Source organism: Anabas testudineus, chromosome 4 (assembly GCF_900324465.2).
Source record: "Anabas testudineus chromosome 4, fAnaTes1.2, whole genome shotgun sequence".
NCBI lineage: Eukaryota > Metazoa > Chordata > Actinopteri > Anabantiformes > Anabantidae > Anabas > Anabas testudineus.
In genome coordinates, this window is record NC_046613.1 from 21,058,913 (window position 1) to 21,072,354 (window position 13,442).

General features: G+C 39.2%; 1 protein-coding gene across 7 annotated transcripts in view; it reads left to right on the top strand.

Annotated features, from left to right (window-relative positions):
* LOC113152283 (discs large homolog 1-like protein) overlaps window positions 1-13,442 on the top strand; it is an 82,264-nt gene that overhangs the window by 59,044 nt on the left and 9,778 nt on the right. For all 7 annotated transcript variants that reach the window (XM_026345446.1, XM_026345439.1, XM_026345440.1 and 4 more), the window contains 3 exons: window positions 6,720-6,834; window positions 10,821-11,003; window positions 12,723-12,786. In XM_026345446.1, the coding sequence (XP_026201231.1) occupies window positions 6,720-6,834; window positions 10,821-11,003; window positions 12,723-12,786 (362 nt within the window). The remainder of the gene's footprint in view (window positions 1-6,719; window positions 6,835-10,820; window positions 11,004-12,722; window positions 12,787-13,442) is intronic.

Consider the following 13,442-nt stretch of genomic DNA (forward strand, 5'->3'; position numbering starts at 1 on the left):
GTATCCTGCATATTACACTTGTGTGTGTTTGTGCGTCGTGCACTAGTTGTTGAGTAGAAGATTAACAGCAGCATTTCTTGGCTTTCACACACCAAGTAGCTGTTTTCCTTTCTTTCCCTACTTCACTTGATAGCTCCTTTCTTTCTTTCTGTTCTTTTTTTAGCTTGGTTGTCTTCCTCGCCTTTTGTCACTTTCATTCCTTTTCCCCCTGTCACCTCCTCCTCTCGTTCCCTGCGTTACAGGTGTCTGTGCTAATGGTCTGACTCACCACGCACAAAGTGTGATTGGGGGATTTAGGGCATCACTTGGAACGGGAAGGTGACTGAGATGGAGAATTTGCAGCGTGTTACCACGTCATGTCATGCTGAGGCTTTTTAAAGCTGCCAGAAATGAAACATATTCTTCAAACTTCAAATCACTACATGAATATGCTTTTGTGCTTCTCTTTGCTCTTTTAGTGTTTTATTTTTGTCTCTTGTCTCTTTTCTTTCATCTAATCTCCTCTGCAATCTGATTAGTTAATCAATACCAATATAGTACTGTATTGTATCATTTATATTCACGACCCACCAAAAAAATGTCACCACCTGGATTTAACTAAGCAAATAGGTAAGAGCCTCCCATTGGATAATTATGGCATGGATTAATATGTTTCATCTGGCAACAAGTTATTTAACCCTAACTAATGCAGTGAATAGCTTCTCATTTCTTAAGACACATCCTGTGGTCGTGGAAAAGATGTTAATCAGTTTCAGAAGGGTCAAACTATTGACATGCATCAAGCAAAGAAAACATCTAAAGAGATTGATGAAAGTACTAAAACTGGTTAAGAACTGTCCAGTAGAAGAAGGTCATGTGGTCTGAGGAGTCCAGATTTACCCTGTTCTAGAGTGACGGGTGCATCAGGGTGAGAAGAGAGGCAGGTGAAGTGATGCACCCATCATGCCTAGTGGCTACCAAACAAGCCTGTGGGGGAAATGCTATGATCTGGGGTTGCTGCAGTTGCTCAGGTCTGGGTTCAGCAACGTTATGAATGAGGTCAGCTGACTACCTGAATATACTGAATGACCAGGTTATTCCATAAATGGATTTTTTCTTCCCTGATGGCATGGGCATATTCCAAGATGACAATACCAGGATTTATCAGGCTCAAATTGTGAAAGAGTGATTCAGGGAGCATGAGGCATCATCAAATATGGATTGACCACTACAGAGTCCAGAACTTAACCCAACTGAGAACCTTTGGGATGTGCTGGAGAATACTTTGTGCAGCAGTCCGACTCACCCATCATCAGACACAAATATGTTGCCTTTGTCATTTTAGTTGGTTGTGAACATGTGATAATTATGTCTACAGAGAATCTGATTGGGTTACAATTGCATTCCCTACAAAAACATATTTGTGATTGCTGTTTAGTTGTGTAGAAACACAATTTGCAGTAGATGAAGTTGTTTAAATTATCTCATAATTTAAAGATAAGTACTCCACATAAAAGCATATAACTATGCTAATAGACTGAATATAATTGTTATGTTGACTTCATGCCCTTCTACATAAAACATCTGCCAACGCAGTCATGTTTTGAATATTTATAATTCTGCATCATATTCAAATTGTTTGCAAGCTTGCAGTCTTCTTCTTCACTACATTTGTCTGCTGAATTGCTGAACTTGAGTTTATAATGGCACGAAATAGAATAAAAAATTCAAGCATAGAAGTAAATAGGGGACAGATCATGTATTATACCTGTGTTAGTGATTTACAGTAAGTTATCCTTTAGGTAAGTTTTGTGTAAACAGGAAACAGACGACAGAGGAAATAGTGATCTGAAAGGGAAATATTGGTGCAATGCACATATCCAAACTGCTCGTCCCCTGTGGTTTGGATAGCACTGAAGCTGCACAATGTAGAAAAGGTCTCTGCCAGCTGCTGAATGGAGAAACAATGCTCCTCTAGAGAGAAGAGAGGAGAGGTAAATGAGGGAAGGAGGGAATATGAGCCCCAGAGCCATTAGTCTTTGTCAGCACCCCTCCCCCATCTCAACCTCTGTTCTACTCTTCCTCTCATCTCATCATCCCCTTTCCATCTCTCTCTTCATTATGTATTTGTTTTCTCCCTCCATCTCCCCCTGTTTGTCTCTTCATCTCGCTCTTGTTCTTAATCCGATCATGCTGTACTGACGGAGACGTTAGATGCTGTTCACATGTGAAAACTTCAACGTGTGGACACATTGAAGTGCTCAGAGAAAGAAACACAAATATATATCTGTCAACTTATGACGGCTTATCAGTACAATCAGATGATCTAAACACTATTTTAATAGATCACATACAAATGTTTTGGTCAGCAATTTTGGAAGATGAAGGAAAGACAGATGGAGACAGACATAAATCATGCAGAGCAGAAAAAAATTCAATTGCATATACTTATGAAGACAAATGCTAAAGCTTTATATGGTCCTTTCATATAAAATAATGAAAAATCAATCTGTGAACTATTGAGCTGGTAATTAAGTTTCTCCAAAATCAATATTCAAAATGCTTGGTCAAGCCTTTGCTGTGTCTGTGTGAGTGTGGCATGTAGACCAATTCCCTGGGCCAAAGTAGGGCAGGAGAGCCTGGCATCAACTCAGCTTCCTGCATGAGTGACCTAAGGAAACTGCATGTGTCTGTTAGTGTGTGTGTGTGTGTGTGTGTGTGTGTGTGTGTGTGTGTGTGTGTGTGTGTGTGTGTGTGCGCGTGCAAGTGTGTCTCCACCCTACGGCAAGCTGCTGTCAAAGAGGGGGAGGAGCAAACAAACGCACCAGCGAACTAGAGACAGAGAACGAGAGGAGTGTAGTAGTGAGTGAGTTAGCATCTGTTGTTTCTGTGGCAGCTGAGCAGCGCTGGACTGATTTTACACATACACACTTTTCCTCTCCATGTCACACACGCACGACTGCATACCTACACACACTTCTTTTCACACACACACACACACACACTTACATCTTTCCGCTCTGGCTCCCTCACATGCTGAATCCAAAGTGGAACTGACGTTAGACCTTTTCCATCATCATCTCCCTCTCTCTTTCACACACACACACACACACATCTGCTTTCTCTCTCCCTCTCTGTTTTCCCTCTCATTCACACCCCGGGACTCTAAGCTTTAAACCGTACTTTCACACACTCAGACACTGATCTGAAAGCCACCGTGCCGGCATCATATCGCGTGGACGTTGAGGCTGCCTGTCTGCCAGCAGCGTGTGAGTACAGCTGAGCGGGAGTTGGGAGACACAGAACTGATTTACTTGTTAACATCCTGGCAATGCATTTTAATCCTTAGCATTGCCTTTAGTTAGGAGGCTTGAAATGTGTGGGAGTGTTGTGGTAAAGCTAGTATTGGACTAGAATCTGTGCTGTTCTAACGCTGTGTTACCCCTTTAATGATCAGTGATGCAGCATTAACATGTTGGCTCCTATGCTGTCTTTGGTCCAGTGACTCTCACTGTGTCAGAAACCATCAGTCAAGTAGAAACATTGGTGATTTCTTATCAGGAACCTCAATTCTATGTGTTCTTGTCCACTGACTGAACTTTTTCTTACTTTTGCTTTGATACTAGTCTTTTCAGACTTTGAAAAACAAAGATGATAAAGATTACTGACTTCTCAGCACTAACTCTAACAAAATGATCTGAGCTGCAGCCTTGACAGCACCATCTTTGTCTTTCCCTTCTTGACTCTAACATTAAAATCTTAGCTGCAACACATCCTTTGTTCTGTAGATCACCAGGAGGAGCAGCACTGTATCTCTGTGTACCGCTACAGTAACCCCTTTTGTCTTTGTTTCAGTTGTTTTAGCCCTGTCTCCGTGTTATAAACGTGTGTCTTTATTTCCCTTTATCAGATATCATATGGCAGTGAGGCACAGAGGCTCAATTAAAGATTATTTATCATTTTCTGCTCTTTTTCCTCTTCCTTTCTTTGCTGCCTCTTTTCCTCTGTCGTGTTGTGCCAACCATTTTTATCTGTCTGTCCCTTTTGCTCTTAATCCCTTAATGCTGTATTGAGGCGATGTGTGTCGACAAAAACAGTTAGATGCTGATGATGTGAAAGTTCATGTCTGCATGAAAACATGTAGAAATAGAAGTGATAATCCACTGCTTTATACTGGCTTAAGAGTTGAGATTGAAAATACCAAGGTCTGCAATGAAAATTATTAAAGGTTAAAGGATAGGTTAAATTTTAAGCAAAAGTTCACTTTTTCTTATTTTCCTCTCGGCATGGACAGATTAGAGACTTCTTTTGGAATAGATGAAAATCAAATTCAACCAAATTCACACAGTTCTGCACTCAGATTAAAATGCTGCAAGTTACTGTAAACACACATAGATAAAATATGCTTTCCACGCGTGGCTTTGAGTCATTTCAGTAGAGTTTTTTGTTTGGTAGCATCAGTGTGTAAGATTAATAAACACTTTGGGAGAAAGCAGAACAGACATCTGGGTGTTGCAGATAGATTTTTGACTGTGTTTATATGCTGAGCCTGCACATAGAGAGGTAAATAAGGATAGAAAACAAACACAAGGGGCAAAAACAGAATAAATCAGGAGATACTGCAGGTTTTAGTGTGTCCTAGTGTCTTTCTGTGTGTTTGTGTATGTGTGCATGATGGTGTGCACCTCAACTATGATTGAATTACTCAGGGTTAATTAGATTCTGTGGTCCGCAGTAAAGGTTCAGGGACACACACACACACACACACACACACACACACACACACACACACACACACACACACACACACACACACACTTATCCAGGGACATCCTTCAGAAAGGTTTTTTTCATGTTTATTGCCAGCGGCACTGTCATCTGTGTGATAGTTCAGAGGTTTCTGGGAGGCTGTGTGGTGTTAAGAAGACAGTAAGTGAGGATTTATTACAGACACATTTCATCTACTCTTTGTTCAGTCACTATAAGCAAAGAAAAGCACAGTTTACTGACACTGTGAGGCCTCAATCTGCTAGTTACAACTATATATTTTTACTTTTTTGCAGGACGATGACTGATTCTAAAAGCCCTGAATGGACATTTGAAAACACTTTTTTCCCACTTTGTGCATTTCCATAAATAATGTACATTTATAATTAAAGAGGTACAATGACATTTTTATGGCCACTAGAAAAAATGGGTCACAAACTAAAGTGTTTGTGCTGCATGGAGCACAAGAATACTAAAGCTCAGGGCTGCTATCCTGAGTGCATGAGCAAATCATTGCACTTTGCATTGATTGGCGAACTGGTTGCTCTCTTACAATTCACTGCTTGTCATTCAAGTGAAGCAGGGATACAGTTGTTGCTGGCAGTTAAAGCAAAAGTGTTCTTTGAAACTTCTTTGTTGTATGTATAGACAGCATCAGCACATGCATTTGTGAAAATGGCATTTGGAAGAAGAAATTGTGTCACACACACTGTACACTGTTCCCATGCAAAGTCTCTGCTGCTTGCAGAATAAAATTCATTCTTTTAATTACGTTGACTAATGATTCATCACACTTAACTGCAGGAAATCACTTTGTTTACAGAAGACATATATTTTTAGATGCCCACTTTCATGAATGTCCAATTCAGCAAACAATTTTGTTTTCATTTAATTTTGTTTTTCACATATGTAAATGGATTTTCACTTTTATTTCCACTCTTGTGGTTCCACCCTAGTCCTGTAGCATTTTGGCCAATGAGCTAAATCTGAGCTAATTAGGTAATAAATCTGTCTCCACCACTAAAGCGGTGTCTCACCACTGCTGCGCTGCTTCAACATCACTGTGCGAAATCAGTGTGCGTGTATAATGTGACGCCTGTGTTTAGTGCATTCTTGCCTATTTGCCACCTACAGCACAACATGGAGGCAGCTGATCTGTCTGATCTGATCTGTCTGACATGTTTAGTTGCCATGTGTGGCAGCACTGATCTGAGTCATGGGTTTACATTATGATATCAGTATTTTTTTACCCGTTTTTATTCTTAGATTGTTAACTTTTGTTAGATAAGGATTTATAAACAGTTTTGCATTGTGCATGAAGTGTTGTATTGGACTATATTAGGGAGTGTGATTGTGTATGTTTATGTGTGTTGGTGATGTTACTGACATGGATCCGGTCTGATGTAATAGCAGTTAATATTCAAATCAAACAGACTATTAGATTATAGCTGGAGGGAATCTGTTCACGGCTCTGTGTCTGAATCTGCAGGTTCAAGTTTATGTGTGTGCACTGAGTCTTGAGTTTTGCAGCTGAGCAGAGTAAAACAGCACTGAGAGATTCCCTTCTGCATTCGAACATCAAATCGAATAAACTCCTTGCAGATTCTGTTACATCTCAGGGTGCTCGTATTAGTTGCATTACATCCATTTGTTTGGTTAACACACTGCAAAACCTCCACCACCCAAATAGTTGTGTTCATGCCTCAGGTCTTCTCTTTCATCCACATCCTGTAATGTGATTTCTAAACTACTGAGCAATTATAGCTGTAACATGAAAAACCACAGTCACTTAGCTGCTTCTAATGTGAAGTAACAGGTATCTTGTAAAAGAAGCTGAAATTAGATTCTCTGTAAATACTTAAATAGTAGATTTAAGGATTATTTTAAGAGAAACGTAGATAAAACAAGGAAAAAGCAAACAAGTACAAAGGTAACTAACAATGTTTATTCTCTTTGTGTGTCTCTGTGTTTAGAGTATAGTCATTTCGAGGCGAAGATCCATGACCTGAGGGAACAGATGATGACCAGCAGTGTCAGTTCCAGCTCCACGTCGCTACGCTCCACACAGAAACGCACACTTTACGTCAGGTAACACACACACCTATACAGAGGTGACTGATTGTCTAGTGTCCTTCAGCTATTATAGGGTCTTATCTCAGCTGTCTCCTTTTTGTGTGTGTGTGACGCTGAAAGGGAGGATATCACATCTAAAATCACAATGAGATTGCCTCGCAAATACTTTCTCACACACAAACACATTCGTCGCCTGTCAACTCTCTCTCTCCAGATTTCTGTTTGTGTCCTGTTCTGGTGTCATTCTCATCCTTACCTGTCCTGCTTGTTCAGTCTTCTATGAATCACACAGCTGCCTTCATTTCCTCTGCAGAGCCCAGTGTCAGTCTTAAACCAACAGCACTTTTAACAACTCTTCCTCACATGAATCCCAGTATTTAAAATATTGATTCAAAGGTAGGTCGCTGGGTTCACATAAGTTACGCTGAAGCCATTGGAAGATCAATAAAGTGAAAAATAGACTAATGGTAACACTGAGAAGTGAATCCTCTGATTAGGACACTTCAGGTTGACCAATTAAGCTTCAACTGAAACTTGTCAAACAGCAAATAGAAGTCAAAGTCAATTTCTCTTAAAATGTTTGTGTTATCTTTAACTCTAGGATAAAACAAACTAAAGAGACAGAAGACACAATCACATACACTGTGGGACACGTATGAGGGGTTTAAACTTTAACAAGCAGCTGCACAAACGCAGTAGAGGAGGGGTTGTTATCTTAGAAGTACAAAGTCTCTGTGTGCCATGAGCTATTAACACCAAGAGAAATGATCTGTCCAGTACTCATTAGATTGAAGCAGAACAACAGTGCCTTAGGATCCTTTTACATAGTTTTACTTTTCTGAAAGCCACTTTGAGCTCTATTTTTTTTAACCTTTGCTTAGTTTATTTAGTTATTATTATTATTATTAGTTATTAGATATTATTTCCAGATGCCTTTTTGTGCATTAAGAGGAACAGCAGAGTAAGCTCTTTTAGAGGGCATTTAACAAATATCAAATTTATTTTTCAAGTCAACCTGGCTTTGAGAGCAGCGACAGACATGAGCTCGAGAAAAATGTTTCATTATTCATTCTGACACCAAAGAGAAGGTTCACAGAGCAAAGCCAGATGAAAATCTGCTCTTTATTGAGTTTCTCACATGAAATGTTGAAGCTCAAAGTGACCGTACAACCACAGTAGACGACAAATGTGCAAAATGTCATGGTAATCTATCCAATAGATATTTCAGATTACATCAGATGGACTGATTGCTATTCAGAGAAAATTATATAAGAATTATATAAAATATATAGATTATTTATAAGAATAAATATAATAAGAACAAAGATTAGGTGTATTTTCTGTGTCTCTTGTGATTATCATGACCTTCTGTAAATTAATCCATTTCTAAGCAATCTTGTCACAATCAGACCAGAGTCTCTTCAAGGTTATCCAGAATAATGTGGTCACTCTCCAAGAACCCACACAATAAATCATTGTCATCCTGAAAGTCTGGATATTGAATATAAATGACCAATCACAAAGCAAATATTAGAAAGGAAGCCTCAAACTCGCACCTGATTGGTCGTGTTGAATCTGTTGGTATGTGACAGACAGAGGATGTCTGGGCTGCTGTTTGTTTATGCATGTACGTACAGTGTGTGTGTGTGTGTGTGTGTGAGCACATGTGTTCAAATGCAGACTAACCTTTCCTTAGAAGAAATGTCACTGAAGCAAGGGGAACTACTTTACTGGCTGCTACTAGCTTGTGTGCGTGTGTGTCCTCACCTCCTTTCTTCTGTCCTCCTGTCTCCTCATTTTACATTCACACCATTATGGTCCTATTTTAAACACACACCATGGCTCGAAAGCTCGGCATTGTAATTGTATATTCCTCACAGATTTGCCTGAAAAGGTCCACCCCCGTTCAAACAACACAATCTATTTAAATACTCAACAAAACTAAAACATTTTAAACAATAAAATACAAAATATAACTGAAAAATGATACTACACCACTCTCTGCAGTACTGATCTCTGGAGCTGATATCGATTTCAAACCATTTTAATTACCAAAATGTGTTAGGACATTCACTTCCCTAAACTGAATATATGGTTCAATTGCTCAAGGGCTTTTATTCTAATAATATACATCCCCTGGAAAGTATAGTATTAGCAACTAGTACATGCAGTACCAATTAAAGGCTAGTTACAGAATGAAAGTATTAACTATTTCTATTTTATGTTCATACCACATCTGTCCAGGAGCCAGGATCATGGGAGATATATGCTACAAAGATTGCAAATCCATAAAGTAGATTTGGAGATTAAGACTTTTGGAGATTAACTGAATTGATTTTGCTTGTATTGTATTCTTTCAGACAGTGGGATACAGCTTTGTTTCGACCTTTGAAATAAAGCACATGTGCAGTAATACTATACGAGAATGCAGTGAAAATGTAAACTACAGCAAAGCAAAGTACTGACTCTGCAGTATGTATAAAGGAAGGAAAGGTTATTTATGGACTAATGTCTGACAGCTGCCTTTTTTTCTGTGTGCATATATGGACCAACCAGTGTAAATGAATTGTTGTTATCGTTGCTGTTATTGTGTCTATTGCACTCTATCAAACAAGCGCACTGTGAATTTAAATGTGCTTTTTAATAGTAGATGGATTAGGTTTTAATAGTTTTAAAGGGATTTCTCCAGAAAAAGAAATATTATACACAAATGTCATAGGTAAGGTAACTTAAGTCATAGTTAACTTAAGTGTAATGTTGAGGTTCTTCTACTTCCTCGTAGTATTTCCAATTGAGGTTATTTTTATTTTTACTCCACTGCAATTCAGAGAAAAACATTTTACACCACTTCTTTGATTTGGCAGCTTTAGTTACTAGTTCTTTATTGCAGACCTTTTTAATACAAAATCAACTAACAAATCAAAGTGTGTTATTACAAATTAACCACATATCAATACATAAAGTGGGTTAAAATTAGCTCCAGCCAACACTAGTTAATTTATATCTACAGTATCTACTAATTTTAAGTAGTTGTTGTAGAGGTTGGGGCAGCTTTGGATCAGATGGTGGGGAAGCTGTTGTTGATGTGATGGCTCGATTCCTTTATATTTGGACAAAACACTGTAAGCCCGCATTTGTTATCTAACAACAGTTTCCCCGATAAAGTGGTTAAACATTTTAAAAAATTAATTAAAAGTCTTTCTTTTGTCAACTTAGAATCTAGCATCAAAAATAAAAACACTACATTTAGAAAACACCTTTTTAAACCAGTCAGACTCCCTGTGTCCTCCTCTCTGCATGATTGTCTTTTTCGTTCTTGCTCCATCTGTGTTCTGTTTTATTGATGAAGGCAGTAGCGACTTTAGGAGATCGCCGGTTATTTCAGCTCTAGTTCCTTTGCACACACACACACACACACACACACACACACACACACTCACACACACATTGCTGGCCCACTTTCCTGGGTCTTTTCCCTCTAGACGAGGTTGTACTGTGTGGACACGGAGACAGCTCACCATCACACACACACAACATAACACTGACACAAAAAATACACGTACACACACACAAACAGACAAACAGACGTGTACAGTTCTGTAAACACACATGCACGCACACATCAACAAGGTCATGAATTAGAAAAGCAGTCCTCAGCTGTTTTGGCTCATTCACGACAACATATCTCTATGTCTGTGTCGCTGTTTATGTTTTGTCAATTAAGGTTTATTATAGATGTCAAGTTGTTGTCAATCTTCATGAGAAATGTAAAAAACTTCTTCTTCTAATTTTTTTTTCTAAAATTACAGAATTTGGGGGAAATCCTGACATTTCTTACTGTAAAATGAGTTTTGTGGGTTTTATGTTTAGGATCATACAGAATTAGAAGCCTTTAATCATCAGTGTTACTAAACGAATGACTAATCTGTCTGTCACTGTGTCCTCCGGTTGATGGGTTTGTCACATTGAAGTCATGTTCTTCCCTCTTTCTCTTTCTGCAGAGCGTTGTTCGACTACGACGGAAGTGCATCAGATCTGAGCGCGCCCAATCAGGCCCTTCCATTTAAGTTTGGGGATATACTCCACGTGAGCAGCGCTGGCGAAGAGGAGTGGTGGCCCGCCCGTCACCTCAGCCCCCCGCCCTCCAACTCCCCAGAAGTCGGAGTCATCCCCAGCCGCAGGAGGTCAGAGTTCAAGGGTTTTGAATTGCTTGGTTTTATCAATTCACATCTCTTCCTTAAATGAAGTGAAGCCTGTGAGCTGCAGTCAGTTCTACATGACACACTCCTCCCACTGTAACATACATCTGCAGTACGTTTTTATTGTGATCTGTATAATGCTGACAGATCACATTCACATAACTCATTTCATTCTTGGCTTGCTGAATTGCTAACATACATTTCTTTCTTAAATCACGCATTGGCAAAAATATAACAATAACCAGTTCTTCTACCTTTATATGTTCTCCTACCTCTTTGTTTCCCCTGAGTTAAGAGTGACAGACAGATGTTGAGGTGAGAGGAGGAGACGATTAAGAACAAGTCTTGTTACACCGATGGAGGCGACAAAGTAATGGGAGGCAATGGAGGGATTTGGAAAAGGATGGTTGGAGGGCAAGAGATTGAGAGAGCGTTAAATGACAGATGATAATTGAAAGAGGGATTAGAAAGAAGAAGGGTGAGTGGGAGTGAGTTAAAGGAACATGGAGACAAAGCTTGAGGAGCTTGTTACAGGGGGTTTAGATGATGGAGTATTAATAGATCCAGGGTCTCAACTGGATGCATTAGGGGTTATAGGATATATATTGAGGTAACAGACTGTCATAATTTAGCCTTTGTAGGCTGCTGCTCCTTCTGTTCATCCTCTTCTCTCTTTCTGTCCATCATCACCTCTTTCTGCTCATCCTGCTTTTCCTCCACATCTCCATGAATCACATTTTGTTTTTCCACTCCCTCTCCTGTCTTGCACCCCTCTTGCTGCTCCTCATCTTGTCTGTAGTATCTATCCTCCTCTTCTCCTTCTTATTTCTGCTCCACCTGCTCCTCTCCTCCTCCTCCTCCTTCTCTGTGTTCCTTTGTCTCCTCCTCACCTCCTTGTTCTCTTCCTTCCCCCCTCTTACCCTCCACCACTTCTCTCTCCTCTCTCCTCTCCTCCTCAAGTAACCACTGTTTTCTTTCTTTGAAACCACCTTTTAGTCATGTTTTTAGAAAAAACAAAAAAGAGTAGAGGACTATAGAAATACAGCTTACTGTACTTACAGATGCAGTAGTGTAAACATGCGCATGTGAAGGGATTGTTAAAGCCTTTTATAGCTGAGCTGTCACCAGGGATTAAAACTGAAGAATCGCCTGCAGTCCAGCATTCCTCCTTTAGTTGGTATTGCAATTTTTTGCTGTTGGTCTGTTGTCATTGGAACCTGCTTGGGTGTTTACTGACGTTTATATGTGACTTTTCAGTTGAATTAGAACATGAGGCTTCAACAAAGAAGCATGTCTTTTAGCTGGATACTCACCTTATTTGAAATTCAAGCAGTGAATGAGATCACCAGCAGGAGCAGTGCTACACAGGAAGTGACAAGTCTAAATTTAAACTTAGCAGACAAAATTGTCACCATAGCAAGAGCAAGAGTCTTCTCTACACTATGGCTGAAATATTTTTATTCATGTTTCTTTATCATCGCTTTCCATTTGTCAGAAGACCCATTATAATAATGAATATATTATTACTCTGCCAAAGAACTACTTTTTTTTTCGACCTTTTGTATATAATGTAATGCATTTTTGTGTATTTGCTTCTAAGCCTTCCTCTTTCCTTCTGATGTTTTCTCATTGAGCTGTTGTTGGCACCTCTCCACTCTTAGTATTACTTATAATGCTATTTCCCCCCATCCTTCCTTCCTACAGGGCAGAGAAAAAGGAGAGATCGAGGTTAAAGACAGTCCGAGTGTCGAGGTCTCAGGAAAGATCGGTGAGTGGCGATTTGTCAAATCACAACTTTCTGCTTTAATCCTTTTGAGTTATTTCACAAAACTAGTAGCCTGTATAATTCATCATGTATTCACATCACAAAACAATCGCTGCTTAATGCAGTCACACAGACAAATCAGAAGAGACGGAAAATTGGGCAAATGAATAACTGTGAACCACACACACACTGTTCTCCTGCTATAACGAGACACTTGCTTTCAATAACAGCTTCACATTAATAGCCTCATTTCTCAGATGACTTAAATTAAAATGTGTTGAGATGCTGTTAATGCAGGTGCAGATGGAGCTTTGACATTGTTATTTAGAGAGGAAAGTGTTTTTTCACTTGCTCACATAATTATAATTCATTATTTTTTGATACACACATAGAGTAATTGTACATTAGGGTTTTTTGTCATATTCTTATCAACATGTCCAAGAAAATAATTAGGGATAAACTTATCATTGAAAGTGTTTCTTTTACCACACTTGCATGCAAAAACATTAAATTAGTGATATTACAAAATATGAAGCTATCATTTTTTAGACAAGAAGTTTTTTTCTGTAGCTTGTGATATCACTGCATTCACAGTTGATGACATTTTTAATGCCAGGAGTGGATCAGAACACCAGGGGATCTGGGGTTTAGGGGATAAC